At 43.4% G+C, this 21,747-nt stretch overlaps 1 protein-coding gene across 1 annotated transcript; it reads left to right on the top strand.

Annotated features, from left to right (window-relative positions):
• The first annotated feature begins 2,729 nt into the window (after positions 1-2,729).
• Positions 2,730-20,320, top strand: apln (apelin). The gene is made up of 3 exons (XM_070913710.1): positions 2,730-2,851; positions 16,810-16,982; positions 20,162-20,320. The coding sequence occupies exons 1-2, from the start codon at positions 2,785-2,787 to the stop codon at positions 16,974-16,976; spliced, it is 234 nt and encodes a 77-aa protein (XP_070769811.1). The 5' UTR covers positions 2,730-2,784; the 3' UTR covers positions 16,977-16,982; positions 20,162-20,320.
• Positions 20,321-21,747: the final 1,427 nt, after the last annotated feature.

The following is a 21,747-nucleotide window of genomic DNA, read 5'->3' on the forward strand; positions in this document are numbered from 1 at the left end:
CCTTTTTCCTTCATCTGTGTTACACTTATCTGTGGAATGTCTGCCTGTTATTAAAAAATCAGGAAAAGTCGTCATTGTTGACCAAATCCAGGCATACGCCGCATTCCCTCATCAAACACTTCCTGTAAACAGTGTTTCCTGTATGGAGGCACATGTGGCTGTATTACTGCCCCTCTGACTGTTCTTGCCCGTGTCGTGTTGCCAGGTCTCGCTCCGTATCCCTGGATGTGAAAAGGCAATCCTCCCCTGGCTTACACTCTCATCATGGCACACAGTCCACCGATACACTCTGAGGAAACACCATCTGTTACATTTTCATTGCAGGCTTTGCTTCAAGCTAAGACAATTAAAGCTAATAGAGTGCAAATGTTTGAGCCCGTGCTGCCAACTTTACAATGTCTCACACTTATCCACATCCATAGGACATTTTAATGACTGGTAAATCCACAGTCATAAATTATCACGGTGTAGCACCTGGATTCAGCACATTCTGGATATGTGCCTCCGTTTCAGTTTTGATACCGACATTAACTGTTAATTTGAAATAACTCTTCAGGCAGTTATCCCACATTGCTTTGAAATGATTCCTGAATGTTGAACTAAATTGAATTTTGAATTACTCCTAACTACTCCTAACTACAAAGTGGGCTGGTAATGGCGCTATAATCCCCACTATCTCTCATTACGTACAATTGGAAAGAATTGGTCATGCTTTCTGTCAGTGATCAGTAAGCACCTTTGAGAAAATGCTGTGAACAGATTCTTTTAAAGGCACTTGGGCGAATTATCTTTCAGCTAAAAAAAGGACAGGCTTGGATAAGCATCTTTAGCCCCTGGGGGCTTGGCCACCCCTGAGGTGAGAGGATTGCTTCACATGAAGTGAAGGCTTCAAGTGCTGCATGTAAAAATGGAAGGTGCTCTTGTTGTTGGATCTCAAGTGGGTGGCACAGACATGTTGCCCTCTGGGACCCGGGGCCTTAGGAAGACAATGGCCGGGCTGTGTGAAGCGGGAGCTGCAGAGTCGAGGGTCACAGGGCCCCTCTTCTCAGGTCTACACCACTAAAGTGACTGTTTAGTGACAACACATAGAAAAGGGGTTGTGTGGAAGACTATGGTGGTGGGGGTTTGTGTCTGGAGGTTGTGACCAAAGGCGGTCCATCCATCATGTGTCACTTCAGCCCTTTGGGGACTCTGTGGGCTCAAAGTGAACTGAAGCCAGGTCCATAAAACACCCATATTTAAGATTATTAAATTGTAAGTCAGCATATTTCTTTCACCACTATGGTGATTCGTTTTCTTCACATTTATTAGTTCTACTGAGGGTTGTTTGACCAGATCTGCAGGCTCCTTGTTATAGGGTGGAGTATTTAATGTCGTAATAGGGTGGAGTTCAATGTTTCTTTTACATATTCTTTATGCATAGTTTCAAACATACAAAATTTATGCTCCTTCCCAAACGATTTTCTTCTCAAGAGGGATGTAGAAAACTTGCCTCCTTGATGTTGCTCTATGGCTAAACGCGATAAGAAAACTTGTTGTACTTCTAGTGCCTGCTTGCAGTTCTCACAATTCACAGCAAGAAATGCAACCTTTCCTGTTTATTGTGTGATAAACAAATGAAAAAAAAGATTAGTTGACTTATTTCATAGCCACGCAGGGTGGTGGTTTTCTTGTGGCTTTTGTTTGTGGAAAGAATATAATCTCTGTAACGAAAAACAAATGACTTCAGGGGCAGTGGAACAAATAGTGCGAGCGATGTGATCAGGCAGAGTCTGATAAGTTTTTTCCTGCGGTTACTCCCAGTGTCACGGACACTAACTTCAAACACCGCGAAATGATTTAAGCTATACCGTCAGTGAGCCGGGGCTGCGAGCGCCACCGTGGGTAAAGAATAGTGTGAGGAAGAAAGGTCTATACAGCTGGCGTAGATACAAAAGCAGGAAAGCATGAACCTCATCTCACACCTTCCCCTCTTTCATCTACTTCCCCTAATAAGCTGGTATTTTGATTCCTGGATTCCTGGCAAGCTGCCCTGCAATTCAAAGAGTTTCCAACAAGAGCATCTGTTTGGGTATTATCATAAACCTGCATGCACCCCCACCATTCACCTCCCTGCTCCCCCTTTCCTCCCTCCCTTTTGCTACCTCTTACCTCCTCTTTCCTCAGCCATGTGCACTTGCATGTTTGTGGAAAAGGGGTGGAGAGGGTGGGTGATGGTGGGGCAAGGGGAGGATGGGGGGGGTTGGCTTTTCCGTGACCCACAGAGTCAATGATACATAAGCCACATGACCAACTACTCGACTCATACACACACAGAGACACGCCGACAGACAGACCTGCAAGCGGACTTCCAGCACATTCACAGCTCCACTGAACTTGGCTCATGCTGCCGTTTCTCTGAAGGAAGAAAAGAAGACACACACACACACACCTCCGTGGGAGAGCTCAGATAAAGACGTGCCTTCAGTCTTGGAGTGGCGCTGTCACACACTGATATACAAATACGCATTTAGACAAATACACAGGCACAGTCAGGGAGCCACACACACATTCCCACAAACTGACACACTCACTTCTCACACACACACACAGGGGAGCAAACAGTCTCTCTCTCTTTCTTGCTCGCTCAGCTGCTCTCTCTCTCTCTCTCTCTCTCTCTCTCTCTCTCCCCCTCTCTCTCTCTCTCTCTCTCCCTCCCATCCACACACACACACACACTTACACACACACACCACTACAGTATATCAGCGAGTGACTAGCGGAGAGCCAGAGGGGAGTGCAGAAATGAATGTGAAGATCCTGACGCTGGTGATTGTGCTCTTGGTGTCTCTGCTGTGTTCTGCCAGTGCTGGTGAGTACAGGAGCGGCCAGCCTCGTCGCCGGTCTTCTCCCTCTGCTTTCTATTTCTCTCTCTGTTTGCCTTGGGCTCGTACAGGCAGCTGTAGTTGATCAGTTACCCAGCATGGTTAGCCTTGTGTGGGCTCTAAAAGGCAGGAATATCAGCACCTGGCTGTATACAGTACTGCACTGCAGTGGTTATACTGTCTGCTATTGTACTGTCGTGGCTTTTATGGTAAACTTATGGTTTCTAGCTTACATGGATCATTTTCTTCCCTGCCTCACCTTGATGTAAGCTTGTAAGACTTGGAGATGAAATATTGAGAGGTTTTTGTTGATGGACATTCATGTGTGGAGATATTCCTGAGTGATAGATATGCTGGATGAATGGGTGACTGTTGTGGCTGTTATGAAATGTAAGATATGCATGGCACATGTTCTGTAAGGTGGAGTGAATCAGATTAATTTATGGCTTGATGTATTCCATCTGACCCAAGTGCTATATGATTATTACATGACTGTGATTGTGCAGCAGGGCAACACAGCACCTATATATGCGTGCGTGCCTCCTGTGGTGATGATAATGAGGACTGTAATTGTTGTACGCATCGATGAGGGGAACACAGATCCCAGATGCATGGATCGTCTCCTGAGGGGCTCAGTCTTGATGCCTTGTCACAGTAAATTTCCGTAAAGTGCTACTGCATCTCTGGAGCCATTGTTGGACTAGATATCATTTCCAGTGTGGAACTAAAATGTCTAATATTTGGAACAAAAACATTGACTTTTGGACAATTATACAGGGGCAGGGCATATCCTCTCTGACGACTCGTGGGAGTAAATGGGTTCTGAGAAATGTGGCTGGGGGGTTAGTTTGGAGACCGATGGGCAGTCTGCAGATGTGATGCAGGTAACATTGTGGTGTGAAAAAACAACAGTTAGGCCTGTGTAAATGTCTAGACCATTCTTGGGATTATCACCTACCCACCAACTACACTAGCTTAGAAGACACACAGACAGAAGCTGTGTTTATATTTAATCCATGTGGAAGACGCTGCGTAGACTTTATAAGATACAGAGAATATAAGATGTAGCATAGACTATGATTATAAGATGCAGTATAGACAATATCTTGGAAGATATAGGCCTAGGAATATATACTGTAAGGTGCTGTACTGTATAGGCTATATGTTGCTAGGTGCTGTATAGACTGTGGTTGTAAGATGCTGTGTAGACTTTCTGCTTGCAAGATGCTGTTCACTCTGTGTATCGATCCATGGCCACAGCACTCACAGTTCCCATGCTTCCCAGCACATTCGTTACAGCGACATGCTATTTTTGTCTGAGGCTCTCGGCACATGAGTAAATGGGAAGCAATTATCTAGCATCATGGTCAGTGTCGTTTTTCACGCCCTGCGTGTGGCTAAGCATGTTCCACGCCTGAGAGCCTACCGTGCTACACCAGCGTCGGGGAAAACAAGGCTGCTGTGCCTTGGGCTTTCATGGGAGCTTATCCTTCTCAACGTTGTTCAAGTCATGCCGCTTATGTGCCTCTCTGTCCCCTGGCTGCTACTGTAGTATCAGAGCTCCATTGACAGAGAGGAAGAGAGAGAAAGGGAGTGAAAGAGAGGAGGGATGCAAGTGTGTTGCGGCGTTGATGGGTGTGGGGAGGGATGCTAGCTGGAGTGTGTCTGCGTAGCACAAGCCTCTGCTACAGTATGCGCTGTCGCGGGAAGGTGTCGGAAGAGGCTCTGCATGTAGGCAGTGGGTGTGAAGCCTTTCATCTTGAGACAAACGCTTTTCCAGTTCAGTGGGCTTTCTCTCTCTCTCTCTCTGTCTCTCTCTTTCTCTCTCTCTCAGGCATCTGTGTGTGTGTACATGTGTGTCTGAGAGAGAAGAGATGCACAGAGAGTGAGACTGAGAGAGCATGTGTGTGTGTGCACTTGCAGGAAGCAATGAATATAGGACTGAATCTGACTGATATACAGTAGGGTGGGGAAGTGTGTCTTGATTGTATTTATGGATGTATTTGCATATTAGCAAGAACTCCTAGTGCAACAGGCAATTCACCTCAACAACCTAATGCTACTTACAATATTCATTCAGTACACTAAAAGAGCTGCTGTGGCTTTCTCTATGTAATATTAGCATCCTTTAGCAGCACACTTCAATTACCCATCCTTGAAAAGCACTCTGGCTCAGGAGTGGGCTCCAGCTTTAGACATGTGGTATCCATAATTCATCCCGAGGCCGATCACTCTTCCTCCCTGTGTAACTCTTAAGACTGGTATATAAACAGTCTTTATTCTCAAAACATTCTCGTGTCTGTGAGACTGTCACAGCCTCTTGGAGGATATCAAAGCTTAATTTTTCTCCGCCATGGAAACACCCTGCCAATCCTCACCTAGGGACGCGCAGGATTAAAACAATAGCATCTGGCTCAGGCACGCGCATACACCTAGCTACTCGCACTTACACACTGAAGGTGTAGTTGTGAGGCCTGGGTTGAACAGGTGAGCCATTTGTGAGTGTGAGCGGGGCACGAGGCCCAGATCAGAGCCATTATCTGGCAGAGAAATCCTCTGCTTGCAAGTTGGGGGGGGGGGGGGGTGATTTCATGGGAGCTGTCAGCAGTGCTATTATTCCATATTAAACTTTGATGTATTGTTGGGGCTGGCTGTTCTGTGGCACCATCATGCATGCATACTGTACTGTAGCCTGCCTCGCTCAGATGCTCAACCAAGTGTTACGGGTCAAAGTACAGCCAAAAAGAGGAGGGCTACAGAACATGCAGCCACTCATTAAGGCACCTAGAAGCATAAAACGCCGCCTAGCTAGGTCTGATTATTTTGTTAACAACATCTATAGATCTAAACCAACCGTAACCAGGAAGCTTTAAATCATAATCCCAGGTTTTCTAACGTAAAGAGGGTGTTTGTGCCTGTGGACGTGATTATGGAGGCAGTGGAGAGAACAAAAGCAGCTAAACTTTTCCAGATGTCCAGGCATAACATAATAACAGTGGGCAAACATTTGTGTCAAAGGGGGAGCAGTGGAAAGGTTATTACGGGATTATGGGGAATCGCAGCGCCTTTTCCTTTATGTTTTGTTTTTTTTGAGGCACAGGAGCTTCTGAGCACCAGCTGGGTTTATGTCACACACACACACACACACACACACACACACACACACAGGGTCAGATAAAATCCATTTCACGAAGAACCTGGATTTCCTCTTCATGCAGCATTACGAGGAAATAGAGCCAGCAGCCAGCAGCATCAGTGTAGTTTATCTACTGCAGACAAGACACACACACACACACACACACACACACACACACACACTAAACACTCCATGTTTGGGATGTGAGTAAAGAGTGATTTGTTATCCTCTTGTTGATTTGTCTTGTTTGGCCTCTGTGAGCTTAAATAGTAGTTGTAATGTTGTTATGATCCACAGAGTATATATCTATGCTGCTTGGGTTTAGTGGTGGGCGTTTGACCGTATATAATGTGAGATGATATAAATTTGTCACCTTGCCATACTATTTATACTGCAGTTGCCAACTCTTTGATATTTCTGGATGTTTTATGCCATATTCTATATTATATGACAGTGATGATGTCTCTGACTTTGTGAGAAGAAATACAGAAATGTCAACAAACCCATTCGCGAAATGGCTGTAACTGGCTATAAATCTAAATCATATCCAATATCAACATGAATACAGTCAATTTAGCTAATTTCACTGTTTGTTTGTATCTGCTTTCACTTGTTAATGAACCGCCACAAATACGTAACACCGCAAAAGTAACAAATTAAGGCTGTTTAAATGGGGTGAGAACAAGGTTAGCGGTGGGAGTAGCCATCTTGGAATAATGTGTGAATGCTCCCAAGTTGGAATAACAAGAGGTTTTCCAGTCCTTTCCATTTTGCTGGTCTTCGACCATTGTGGTCAGCATCAAAATGATGAAGTAATTTGATTTGTCAAGTATTTAAATTGTTGAATTGGCCAAAAACAGACATTCCTGTGCAGTTATTTTACCCATTAACAATTTCTCAATCAAAATATATCATTATCATGATATAAGATTATATATACATAATATATATAATAACATATATATGAGAACATTTTATCCGTATCGCCCACCCCTATAGGGTCCATAATATGCAACTTAGTGTAGCTGAGTTCCAATGAGATTTTTTTTTAAAAAGGCTTTCTGTGATAAACCACTTCACATCTGTATAATATCACCCAACATGAGCTTGGTGAATGGCACTCACAATTGCTCCGGAGTGGGTGGGAGTTGAGGAAGAGATTTAGTGAAAAATCATAACTCATTTGCTAGGGATATAAGGCTAACCTTTGGGCTAACACTCCCTGGAGAGCTCAGCTGTTGAAGACTTTGGCATATGTGACTGCTGGGCTGCTGTAATGTAATTCAGAACTCTTTGAATGAATAAATCTACTCACTTAGATCTTCCCCTGAGAGCAAATGCAGTGAAGGGGAAGAAAAAGCAAAGGGGGAGTAAAAGACGAGCCAAGGGACAGAAAAATAAAAGGCCGGACAGGAAGAGAGGCTATCTGGGAGCTGAGAGGTTGTGTCAGCTTTCCACGGTGAAGGAAGTCACAGCTACATCTAAAAACTCACAGCTGGTGATCTAGTCCGGCTTTACACATTTCATATGTGGAATAATGACACTTCTTGGCTGTAAAGAAGTATGCTCAGCTAAATATGCTAAAATATTTAATTTAATTCAATTCTGACTCCATTCTGATCCTTTATGTATACGTCTGTTGCAGTCCAGACCCCCCTTTCAGTTTTGAGGGCACTACCTAAAGGTTTGGATAAGGGGTGATGGGGGGGGGGGGGGGGGGGGGGTGTCCTGTGTTAACCAGACCTCATGTGATCACCAGACCTTATCCTCAGGCTCGAGGCGGTCCTTACAACTTAATTAGAGCCAGATATTTTCAAAAACCGCGCTGTTTTCCACCAGGGTCCAATATTAAAGTGATTTATGACTCTCTTTTTGAACATTAAGTGTTACATTTATAGCAGTAGTCCAGGCAGATCAGGTTCCTGATCAAGATCTGAGTGGACATTTTTATTAACAGGCTGCCAGACCGCAGAATAAATATTGCGGTCTTTAGGAATGCAGGTGCTTTAATTACTTTCATGCTCAATTTGTAGGAACCCAGAATAGAAAAATATGACTTCTGTATATTGCTTTAGAGATGTCATTTGTGGTAGAAATTCATACTCTAGCAGCTCAAAAGCTATGTAGGAGAAGAAGTGGAGAATCAAATAAATATGGTTTAGGGTATTTTCACCATTAACGTCAAACCTCTATAGGCGCCATCATGGATCAGTGAGATTTCATATAACGTATGGCTAAAAGCGCTGCACAGCTGGCTGTTGTTAGGCTGTTCTAAGTCAGACAAGGGATTTCATTGCTGTGAAGATGGCAGTGTGGATTGGGGCCATGGATGGTGTAGAGGGACTTAGAAGATTTTGGGTTCATTTAGTGACGCCCCCACTGGGATCTGCCTAAACTCCAAGCCTCGGGCAACAGGATGTGCATGTCACTTTATTCTCAGAGTATTATAGGATGTCGTGGTGCACCTCATGTGGTTTCAAACTGCCATGCACCTTATGTTCTCGCCTTAAATGAAATGCTTGAAAATGGAAGCTCTCTTCCATCTTCCACACAACTGAGGCCCTTCTGTGACAACACAAAAATCATTCATTTATGAAATCGTGCATTATTCATCATAATACCTCTGTCTTTGATCACAAATGTTCCGTGGGAGACTATTTCTCATGTACAGGTCTACGCTTAAACGTTGGTCAATCAAATGATCTGCCACTGGCTAATAGCGTGGATCTCCCCACAGTTTCCTGGATCAGGACAGGGCCCCTCGCTGTGTCCCTCATACAGTGTTCAGGAGAGGCCGCCCTGCTCTCAGGGCCCCTGAACATGAACAGATGTTTGTAAAAACAGAAGAGCAAAACTATATAAGGAATTCATAAACATGCATCCACATCAGGCAAACAGTTCATCCTAACAGCTGATGAAAACCTCATAAACACAGAGTGCCAATAAACACTAAACTTTAGCTCACCTGCCGCACAGAGCAGCTGAACCTGTCAGTAAAAATCCTCATGAATTTTATTTCTTCACTAAATATGTGTGACAGAATTGCTTACTACGTTTCATTGCATAACCTTTAGCCAAAGGCGCTTCTCTCCTGCACACCATATGCTCAGTATGTTAATAATAAAACTGTTTTAGCAGACGCTTTTCATTAAAAACGTGCTACAAGCTAAAGAAAAACTGCAGCATCCAAACAGCAAGAATTTAAAACAAATAACTTATATTATATATTATTATATATAATAAAAAATGCACCTTAGCTGAAGTCATTAATAACTAAGAAAATTAGTTACTGAGAGTTTCGTCTGATGCAATACATAACAATGGAACACAGCATATTGCATTAAACATAAATCATACTTATTTTGCAAGTGATTTTGCATATATTTGCACATATCACAATATATATGAATATCTCAAATAGTGACTGCATGTGTTGAGTAATATCCAATGAAGCTTTTAGTGTCTGAGCCGTTGTTTTTGTATTCTTCAGTTTGGTTGAGAGGTAACGCGGTCTGATGCAATGTTGCTGCTATTTTCCTTTAATAGTACTGTATATGCGATGGGGAGAAGCGATGGTCCCCTCAGGCATTAAAAGCTGCAGTGAAACCCTGCGCAGTGACGTTTCTCTCCCTCTTTCTGCCTCTCTCTTTCTCCCACATCTCAAATGGGAGAAGGCACGCAGGTTCACAGCATGGGGGGGGGGTGATGACACAGGAGAGGGAGGGGCTGTGTTTCACATCTGATTAGCGTGCCCATGGAAACGGATGGTTGGAGGATCCCTTTGCCCTTGACATGCAATCTCTGGAGATTAGGGTAACGGTTGGTAGCCTTACCTACCTGCTGTACCTGCCATGCGCAAAGATTTAGCCCGCTGCTGTTAACGGAAACAGCAACACCAGCATCTCTCCTGCTCCTGCCCTCAGCCGCTTTGACACTCCTCAAGGAAAGTTGTGAAAAGAAATCCACCCTGGGATTTTTGCCTCCCTGACTGCTCATGTTCAGTAGGCTCCAACCTGCAGTAACCTTGTAGCCACAAATTCACCCCTTCAACTGGAGTGGGATTGTGAATAAACCAACAGGCAGTCAAGTGGTGAGGGGAGTCAGTGGCTTCATTAGCTGGCTCTATGTTGCTGCCAGCCCTTTGAACTTGCAGCGCTCTGATCATAGCAGAGTACGCAGTCTCACACCTCATCATTTCATACACTCTCTAATTCAGGAGCATATATAGCACCACACTTCACAGGCAGCTGACTGAGTCAAAGGGACATCTGCAGAAAGCCAGAAACTAGGAGGCTGCACAGTTTGTTTTTAATTTGTTCTGAACCTTCAGTGAGAGTGGGAGTTGCTTTCAGACCAGGGTGGACAAGGGGTTAAGTTTAAAAGCAGCAGTAATGGGAGCAACTTTTCATGCACTTTGGTTTCCTCACTGGAGTTTGTTTAGACAAAGCCAGCCTTTAACTCAGCCACAAGCCTAGCATTATCACAGTACAACAATGCTGCATATCAAGCAGTCCCCGCCAGAAATAAAAGAAAGTGCTCACGACCAAAACAAACCCCCTCCACCCCTGAGAGGAACACTCAGAGGCCAAGTGTGGTGGCCCACAGAGGAGGTTAAAAACATCACAGACACAGTCAGCAGGCTGATCATGGATTCAGACTGTGCGCAGTGAAATTTGTAAATTGAGAACCTGCTCGATTTCAGCTGACAATGTCATTCTTTTTGCTCTAAACTGAGCGCCTTTCATGGTGGCTGCCATGGTAACGTGGTCTGAAAGTCGGCAAGCAATTGGTACCAGTTTCTGCCAAGGCCCAGACTTACTGGTAGGCATGAGATAAGCAGCATTTCCGACACTAAATGTTGGATTGTGAAAGCTGAACAACAAGGGACTGCCCCCTTAGTTATGCACCACTCCATATGTGCAGGATGAATGTGTGGGGAGGCTATCAGACAGCTAGCAAATCCCCAGTATGATGATGTAGCAGTGCTGTGGCTTATTCTACATGTTTGGCTTGTATTTGGCACAATTAACAAATCTCATCCTTGGCTAAATAATCCTGATTTCCTAATGTGCTTATGTAGTGGGAAGCATCTCTGCCCATGACATGTCTCTGTCTGGCTGAGTGGGTTAGTATGTCTGTGGTAATGGCATGCTATAGAGGGATTCATCAGCTAAAGCTACTTTTAGTGAATGAAGGAGGGAGGCACACGATGGAGACAGCAGGCCTGCTCCTCCAACGTCATGGTAATAACCATGGCTACACACACCAGGGTATTCATTCTTCCTCTCTCCCACTAACACAAATATTGTTCTGTTACCCATAAGGATTACACACACACACATAATAAGCTATAACTACCTCCCATACAGACATAAATAATGCTGTTATCTTTATATTACTGTGCATGTCTAGCAAATACTGTCATGGTAGTCCTTGGTTTATTTTTGCAATAGAAACCCAATCTACCATGACATTGGAATATGTTGTTCAGGAATGCTTTAGTATGAATAGTGTTTATGGTATGTGAATATGACATGTAATTGTGAAAAGAGGGCAAGCTTTAACTGGGTCTCAGATTTAGTCCAATCACAGTGCTGATAGGGGGAATCTCAGTTCAGATAGAAACAAGCGCCATGCTAGCAGCTCTGTGAGGCTGTACGCTAACATCAGCATGCTAACAAGCTCACAGTGACAATGCTAACCTGCTAATGTCTTGCAGGTATAACGTTTACCATGTTCACCATCTTAGTATAGCGTGTTAGCATGCTAACATTTCTAATTAGCACTGAACACAAAGTACAGCTGAGGATGGTGCTTGACGAAAAGTCAGGGTATTGCTAAAGTCTGTAGGATTCATCCACTGGGGACTATGAATCTCTGTATCTAATAGTTGTTAAGATGTTTCTGGACAAAGTGGTGGACCGACTGACCAACATTTCCATCCATAGAAATATGCGTCTAGCAAGCCTAAAAACATCACAGTCACCTGTGAAAGAAACTACTTATCCAGCTTTAAAGTAGAAAGACACTGTGGGCACACAGGGTTAATTCCTCTCCTCTCATTTCAGTACTGACCTGTTCCCCTTCTCCCAGCTGTTTGTTTACACATCAAGATACATCTGTACAAACTGCAGTGGGAAAGATTTATGGCGCAGAGGTGACAGATAAGTGATGTAGGGACAGTCAAGAAACAGAGGAGGGATGAAATGTTTTTGAGACGCACAGCCAGCCAACTGAGAAAACGGATCAATGAGATTGCACGCAATTGATTCATAATCAGCGTGACTGTGAGTGATGAGCAAGACGAGTAAACAAACAGATAATATTCAAGAGGACAGGAAATCAATTTGCGTTGACATGGAGAAAATTAAACACAGCAATGATTAAATTTTGGAGGCCATGCTTGACTGTGCATGTTTACATTTGGTGCAACAGTTTCTACACCATGAACACAGCCCTGTACTTACTTGTTGCTATAGATAGACTCACAGGCTGGTAAAGTTTAATCTCTTATGTCCTAGTGGCAGAAAAACCATTATGCTGTGGCTGCATTTACAAGTGCAGACATTTGTTATGTGGTTGTTTTGGCAGGCGATACACACAAATCATCTTTACAACTATTAATAAGCAGCTCTGGCCCATTTGCCATGCTGTCTGTGTTCCTGCATTGACACACAGCGCTGTGATATACAGTTTGCTCTTGCCAGCCATGAGGGCAGCTGATGAACTTGGCATTAAACCAGAGGACAGCCATTTCTCTTCTCTGACTGGATGGACAAGTGCTGGAAGATGTATATCTCTCCAGGCTCCACTGATGGACTGTTGCAGAATCAACAGGGATAAGCTGTCAGTATTCCACTTTCCGCTGGGCCATAACAAGACGGAGAGCCGGCCATTTGAAAAAGACAACATAACAGATATCACCTTAGGAGGTGGTTGTGAAACTAGGGCGGGGAATTAGGGAGCAGCCGACCAGCTATTCATCATTGGTCTGGAGACTGGCCAGTTTGTGACACTGTCAACTATTCTCTTCTCTGCCTGACAACTTCTACCTGTCCTCTCCCACCATCTCCTACTCTTCTCCTTTTTAAGGAGGCGGCAGCAACGCAAGCAGCAGCAGAAGCAATAACCAGGCATTCCTGAAATTCCCCCTTTATTAAACTTTAATTAGGGAATTACCAAGTGGGGGAGGAAGTGTTGGGATTTGGTGAAAAGAGGGCAAAACCAAGGCTCCAAGGTCATCAGAAGTAGAGATAAGACACTTAGTATTGTGAGACATATGTTATCGTGCTATTTTACTGTTTTACCAGCTGAACATGGAAATCTCTCATGGGAAAAGATCAAATGGGATACTACAGAGGCTGGATCCAATTTCAGAGCAATAAGATAGCTGAGATATCTTTGTTTATGGAGTTGAAATATGCATTATCCAATGATAAACCTGCCATGGAAACAATCAAAAGGTCTTATCCGGATGCAACAGATGCCACCACATTCAATCTATGAGTTCCACTACAGATGGGTCGAGATACAAAGCTAGCTGTTGCTGTATGTCATATCTGTCACACAGAGATGCTTTCCCTACAGGCTGCAAGAGTTAATCTATAGTGCCAGTGTTATCACTGGGGCCCGGCTTATTTTTAGCAGCTTTCATTACACTTTTCTATCCTGTAGCCAGATTGGATGGGTTGAGATTTGTCAGGAGAATCACGAGATGTTCTCCCTTCAAACCCCAGTGCTGAGCAGTGGCTGACAGCTTGCTTTGGCAGGAGACATCTAAATTGTCTCATTATGGACCTGGGTTATGACAGCCTGAGCCACCCGGAGAGGAATGGCAGATGAGTTGTGTGAGCCGAGGTACAATTACTTTACCATCTTGCATCGCAGTGTGTGTGTGTGCGTGTATGTGTGTGCTTGCGTAGCGACTGAGTGAGACTCCATGCATGTGTTTGCAGCACCTGTTAAAGTAGCCCATCGCTCAAACATCAGCTGCAGTTGGGCGTTGTGTAGCACTGTAGTTACTGCAGGTATCACTGTGAGACACTTAAGCTGTCAGTATGCTTTAACCAAAGTACTTGTCAAATGGCTGAGTTTGGGAGGAGGGGCGGGGGGCAATTTATGTAACTTTCCAAAACCGATAATCACACTCACTTCATGCAACAATCAGTTGGGTGTGCAGAGGTGAGAAAGAAGGCAGGATTTAACTTACCTCTTGTTTCTTTTTTTCATTTTTCACCCAGTTACTTCTGGCACTTTTTCATATGTACAATTGAGTGCATCACTATGAAAATCTTCAAGGAGATTCTGACTTAAATTGCACACCGTTTTCCCCATTTGAACGATTATCATTGCGTCTCGTCCCTCTCTATGATTCCAGGCTTTCCCCCACCTTTGACTGTGATCATTCGAAACAGCTAAAAACAACTTCTGCCTTCGGACATAACTAGAACTAGTTTCGTTTCGAGCATACTGACACCTTAAACAGTGAAGACCGCTGCAATGTATTTCTGTGTGTTCGGCGTCTAAATGGTTTTAGAGGGGTGAAAGGAAGCAGGGCCCCCCAAGATCTACTCAAACACAGTGTGTATTAACATTAAACCCCCTGGATTTGAAAGAAATGAGCAGAATGCCTTCAGAATGTGTCAACGTTCCTCATTCACAGTGTATCTGGAACAATAACAAAAGGATAATGTGCAGATTAGTGCTCCTAGGGGCAAAGATGGGCTTTAGATGCGGAAATATGCAACACAGACTTTCCCTGCTGCAAATGAATTAGCCCACTGTTCGCCCACAAATATAGTGTGTAATGTGCTTGCAGAAGAAGATTAGTGTGGAAATGGAAATGGAGACGTCTGGCGTTTCAGGGATATACATCGAAAACATTCAACAAGCTGTCTAGCTCAGTCGAGCAGTTCACTCTTATTTAAACCTGAAAGCTTCTGTTTTTCCTCTTTTTCTATGGAAGGTTGTTCTTTTAGAAATGTCTTCAATATGCCACAGCTGAAGGTCAATAATTAAGAAAGGCTGCTGAGAGACTTTGCCTTGCTCCTCATGGCGTTTTGAATTCTGCTCTTGAAGAAAGCTGCCCTCCATTCAAACACATTGATCTTGGCTTTTCGAGAAGCCAGAGTGTTTTGAATGCAGTAGAGAGAGTTTTTCATGTTTCAATCAGACGACATCCGCAGGGGCACAGCTGTGTCTTGTTCATATAACAGCCTGTGGTATCGCCACTCTGCCACAACTAAACACACTAACTGATGAAAATAATCTTAAAGAATAATCCAGGGAACCAAGCACCATCATGGCTTTTGTAAACTGCTCAACTGCTGTCCTCAGTATACTTGCTGCTTTTCCAAACCTCTGAAGGTCCTTCTCTTGGGAATTCTAAAAATGGTGCCAGTGTCTCTGAGGAGAGGAGACAGGAATGTCATGACCCCATGTGAGTGATGTCAATCAGCTTTTTGACAGGAAATACCCGATGTTTTTTTTTTTGAGAAACGGGATTAATTTGGGTCTGAATAAGTCTTAGACATGCAGAAGGGATCATAGAACATAATATTCATTTTAATAATTGAGAAAGGTGTGCTGTTAAAGGGTTTCTCCAAGGATATTACCCATGAAGTTTATTTACTCGACCTGTGAAATCAGTTGTATAATGTCTTCTGTGGCTTTTCTGAAGTTTGAGGAAATATTTCTCAGCTTGGTTTTGAGACTTAATATATTTAACAAAAAGCCTACATTACAAACTGGAGGTGTGGCGTTTGGAGGAATAGGTTATTTAGGAGGCGGGGGTCTAATTACTATTACTACAGATACTACTGAGTTGCATTATGGGAAATGTAGGATCCAGTACAATGGACTAAAAGTCAGGATGTCTCAGCCTCAGCTGCTTCAATTTAGATTTTTTAAATCTGTCTCTTGTGAGTCCTCCAAACTTTACGGACATTCAATTGTTCATTATAATTAAAAATGCATAACTATATAAGTAATACATACAATGACTCGTCACTGAGATATTTAACCACTTTGACATGCCCAAATAAAAAATCATGCTTTGCTTTTACTCAAATTTTATTGGACTAAATAACTGGATGTAGTGTGAAAGATCACCCACGTTAAAGATCCCATTACAAGTACAGATATTACGAAACTCTCTGTTTCTCCAAGAGGAGGTCTTCTAGTTTGCGATAGGTTGAAAGGTCATAGAGACACTTAAGGTGGACCAAACCATTTGGAAAAGAGGGGCTTAAGGGGATCAGGCCACACTTATTGAGAGATGACTGAGAACATCTGGGATCACTCTCTAACACACATGTACTCACACACAGCCAAGGCGTTCACACACATGCCCTGAGAGAGACGCCGCTATTAAACTCATCCCTAATCTTGGATCAAACACTGCGACAGGATGCACCTCCACAAGGTCTGGTGCTGTGCAGTGTTTGTAATCTCGAGGGAGAGTGACAGAGACATGAGACACGAGGGTTTGGGTTTCTCGCTTCAGCCAGGGCTTCGTCTATCTGCGGTGCTTTGGTTCCACCACACTGACTTGATGAACTACAATGCTGGGTGGGCTTAAAGAGGCCCCCACACACACTCTCACTCACACACTTATCTATACATGTCTCTTGTTTCCTCATCCATTACCACTAAGATCCCTCTTTGGATCTTGCTACACATTTTCCGTAGGCACTGATGGCTTGTAATCAAAATGTGATACTCTGGGTGAGAAGAGGCTGTGAAATACCATTTAGAGAGAGATCATTTTTGGGGGATCTAATTGGTCTCTCCTCTATGTGTGTCCTCCAGGTCCCATGGCCTCCACGGAGCATGGCAGAGAGCTGGAAGAGGCGGCTACGGTGAGAAAAATGGTCCAGCAAAACCCTGCGAGGGGCGGTCAGACCCACAGACCAGCCGGCTGGAAGAGGAGACGCCCACGGCCACGTCTTTCCCACAAGGGGCCCATGCCATTCTAGAGCAAGGTGAGTTTCTAGCAGTCAGGGGTGAAAAGACGCTCGTTAGGTTTTGTTTGGCTAAGCGTACCATCAATCCTGTAGAAAAACAGTCAGAGTCACATAGTAAAAGGTTTCTACCCTCCTTGGATTCTTGTGAAAACGTATGTGCCTATCTTTGCTGCGTTTGCCACCAACTTTCTGTCAAGTCAGAGCTATGTGTTTCTCGAGAGAATATGAACAAAAGCACTTCCCGATATATTAAATCATAACTGCTGACTAGTGAGGAAACACAACTTCATAGAGGAATTTCTAAGAGGAATATGATGTTGAGTCCTGAAATACTTTGTTGGCAGAATCAGTTCGGATGTTTTCGATGACGAATGGGAAACTCAAAGTCTTACAGAAAAAGTGGAAACTCTGTTAATGTCCACACGCAGCCCGACTCAACTCCAACACAAGGATGTTATTGTTGGCACTGAAAAAGTGCATGTCTTAACAGATTATTGGACTTTAGCCTACCAGCTTGCATGCTTTCGTAGTACGACTGAGGTTTTGTTTTTAAGGCTACGTCATTTATTTCCTCATATGGGTGGCAGTTATACTTAGAAACCTAACCTTTGAGTCAATTCAGTTAGCATACATCTTTTCTCTCCATCTGATTAAGTAAATTAAAAACTTTTTTCTAAACATAATACTTTGTAGAGTTGGGTTTCCTAGCAACATCACTTTTCTCATGAAGGAATGTTTAACTTGCTATCAAGTAAAACAAGGCTTTGTGTGAAAAATCAGAGATAATATTTTACTTATCACCTTTTCACAGTTTCATTTTCTTTTCTGAACCAAAACAAACTTTCTGTATTTCAATAAAAAACAAATCAAGCTTCATTGAGACTAAAACATACAACATCTAATTAAACGACATGATCAAATTTACATTATACACAGATTAAAACTCTCTTTGCACTTGCTAATGTTAGCACATCTCTGTGAATGGGAAGCAACAGCAGTAAGAAGCGCTGGACTCATTCACATGTCTCTCCCAGAGGCTGTGAGAGACAGGGAAACTTGACAAGACACAATATTTCTGCAGGAGGGCCGACCATACAGCACTGACCTGCAGAGGGCCGCCATAAATTAAAGCCATAGTGAGAGGAGGCTGCAGCCAGAGAGTGTCAAGGCATGGTTAATCAATTTTAAGGAAAAGGGATCAAAGCTATAGAAGTTTGGAAGCTCTTTTCTCTAAAGCAGTCGGAAAGGTTTTATAATCTATAGCAAATTATTGATTGATTGATTAATTACTGTCTTTTTTTTGTATTCTTAAAAGAGTTAGACTTCTTTTGAACTCATTTCTGCTTTCAAGGCTCAGCATAAAGGTGGAAACAATGAGTAAAGACCAAGCCAGGGCAGGCTGCACTTGACGGACAACACGGGTCCTCCAACTTTCCTCGGTCTGCCAATAAAATGTGAGAATCCTCTCGGCGAGTTGAGTGGTCAGAGCTTGTGTTCGGTGCCAGATTGCTGGCCACACAATACGGGCAGCTTCAGGAAGTTGTGAAGCTCTATAAAAGTGAACGGCTCAGTGAGTCACAATGCTGTCTCTGCACACACCACTTAAACCACAACATGCTGAAGGTTTCCTTTTTTTGTTCACTTCCCACTCCGGCTCCTCTCATTCTTGTTAAGTTCATAGTTCATCTTGTTCAAGGGTTTCTTCACATACCATGCCAATTTACCCCAACCTGACCATGGTGGGAATCAGGCTGCCCATTAGCAGCATTTTAGTGATAATGCAACCTTCACTGAGTAAATGATCCAAGGAATTAAAAGTCGTCTTCACAGTTCAGCCCCAGTTTGTTCCTCTTGCCTCAGCATGATGTATTCTGACTGGAGGAGTTAAGTCTTCACAAGACCCGATGTCTTCCATCAATCCATCAAACAGCGTTCTAACAGTCGTGAAGGCTCTGCTTTTCCTCCTGTGTCCTGCTTTTTTCTTCAGTTTGAGCTGATGATGGGAAAAACACCTCTGGAGGCAGCTGGAGATGCATTTTGTTTGATCAAAGCTAAGACTTCAATGGAGACGTCCAGCTGAGGACTGTTGAGACTTGGAGGCAGACAGACTGTATGTGGATATATCATTATTGGCCTGAACGTAATTACTGTGCTGTTAAAATCGAGATTAAAAACAATGACTGACTTGGCAGTTTCCGTCCACAGACTCTATGCTATTTAGCGACATCTTCCCATTTCAGTGTCAAAAGCAGCTCATCTTTTATTCCCGAAGACACCTGAGGCCAAGTTTGACTTTTCATCATTACACGTTCCAGATGTGAGCGAGAAGAAAGATGGCGACCCGGGTCATCCTCTTTGAGCATCTGAGTAGACTCAGATCCAAACGTGCTTGGATCTAAGCCATGCCAGTGACAGTCTAAAAGACGACAGGATATTACAGATTTAAAGCCGCAGGCAGTTTATGAAAACCCCTTGAGACCCTGAGTGTGAGTAAGCTCAGTGAATTAGTCTTCCAAAGGGTTTTTCATCATAACAATGTAGAGCAGGTCTGCAACTCCTCCCATACACTCACTCTGTGATGTAGTGTTACTTCAAGGGGCGGCTACAGTGAGATCACCCAGTGGATCCAAAAGCACAAAGGACAACAACAAAACAACAATACAACTCAATGGAGATTAGATACACGGTAAATCAGGTCTCTGGGCATTACATGACCACAGAAATATGCCATCTTGAAACAAGAGCAGGCTCTTCTTATCAGTGAATGAACCTTGTTGTCATGCAGCAAAGCTTTCTCCACTACTCATCTGAAATCTTGGGAAATTATCACAGAACAGGAGAAGATAAAAGGCGAGGGAAGATAAAAGATTTGCTCATTGTTAAGGAGTGATCCAGTGCCCAGAGCGAAGTATAATGTTATGCTTGTGTTCTACAGTGAGATATACAATTGTTTTTCTTAGTCCCTGCCGCACTTTTCTATCAAAGACCATGAAATCTGGTTGGAACATGTCCGAGATAACCTTTTCTTCACTGTTTTCTAGTTGTTCAAGTGAAACAACGCAGACAAAACTCACTAAGGGGCATCCTTATTGAAATTAGGAAATTTAAATGTCTGCAGGACTCATGAAATGGTTTTTAGGAAATAAAAACAACACATGCTGATGGCACTTTCTCTGTGTTATTTTTCTGTTTTGCAGGCACTGCTTTGAGCGCCCTCCCCCAGGTTCTGATTTCTATGCTCTTCCTTTGCCTTGGGGGGCCTTGCAACGAAGGGCCTACGCTTGCCCAGCCTGAAGAGTGATGTCCATAGCACCTGCTGGTTCTTCAAGCAACTCTGTCCACAAAAAATCAGGACAAGCCGCTCACCCTCAGCTCTAGGAGGAATTGGGGGCAGGGAAGGGGGGGTGGGGGGTTATGGAGCCCGAGCTATCAGACTCTATTTCTCTGTCTCTCTCTTTCTCTTTCTCTCACTCCCTCACTACTTATCTATCTCTGTCTTCTCCCAAGTGTTTTTTTTTTTTCAATTTTCCTATCATTTGCTTAATAGAGCCCAAACATAGCGATCTCCCTGAGTGTCTCACATACTTTGCATGACATGTGGTGGAGAGGGAGCCCGGTCAAAACAATCTGAGTCTTAAAGCATCTGTCACTTCTCCACGGTGTGGTATTCCCATCTCTCAGATCCAAGGTTACTGCAGCCGCTGATTTCATTGCTGTGTAGCTACTTAACGGCTTTGCTAGCGGGAGAGGGCGCTGATTATGCGGAAGGGCAGCGTCAGTTTTAATAGTTGACAGTTGCAAACATTAAGTTCACTTATGATACTCTGGATGTCTGCTGTGATAAAAGGAATTCAAGGTTTTGTGTTTAAAATGGAAGAGCAAGCGCGTCACATTTTAATGACATTATAACCATTGCTTAATTATCATTATTAATGGTGCTTTGTACCTCCAAATGACAGTACGTCCACATGCAAAGTAAAGCTGGACTGAAAAGAGAGCACATATTGTCAAAAACAATCTATTTAAGTGACAGAATAATTCCTTCATTGAGGAGATTCTTTAATCCAAAGCTATTTTGGTGTTTCTGAACTCATTAACACCTTGGGGGGGGGGGTTTACTGACACGCTCAAGGTTACTGTAACATGTCCCACCTTGGATGAGTCCTTTGACCCCAAATCCCAATCCCAATCCTGTCCCCAATCCCCAGCCTTCTCACCACACTGCTGCCCTGCGCAGCTGCTCTACACGACTGTTAACTGGCAGGGGCAGTCTGCTCCACCGACAGGCTGCCTTGCCTTTTAATGAAGTGCCAAATAATAACCTTCTCCACAATGCTGCCAGGAACGAAGGAATGAAAGGTTTGGGAGAAACACATTACCTCTTGCTTGAAGTCTTGATACACTGACACATTATGCATTTTAAATTTCTGCAAACAGAAATCCCACACGAGACAATGTTAGCGAGGAGGACAGTTAAATTAGACCAAAAAAAAAAAGGAGAAAAAAAAGAGACATTTTCAAAGTAAATATCAGATCAGTTAATATGCCACCATGATCAGCCTACCACTAGTGCTCTGGCTGTTTTAATATTCAGCATAAGGCTGGTTTGACCCTTTGACCGATATCTTTCACTAACGAAATGCTATGCCTTTCCATCATACTGGAATATATTACTGTTTATGTTTATTTCTGTGTTTAAGTAGTTTTATTTCTTTTTTTCTCAGGGTGCTGTGATAGAGGCTTGTACTAGAGCAGTCTATTTTGTGCATTTATTTAACAAAAC

This window comes from Enoplosus armatus, chromosome 10 (assembly GCF_043641665.1).
Source record: "Enoplosus armatus isolate fEnoArm2 chromosome 10, fEnoArm2.hap1, whole genome shotgun sequence".
Classification (NCBI taxonomy): domain Eukaryota; kingdom Metazoa; phylum Chordata; class Actinopteri; order Centrarchiformes; family Enoplosidae; genus Enoplosus; species Enoplosus armatus.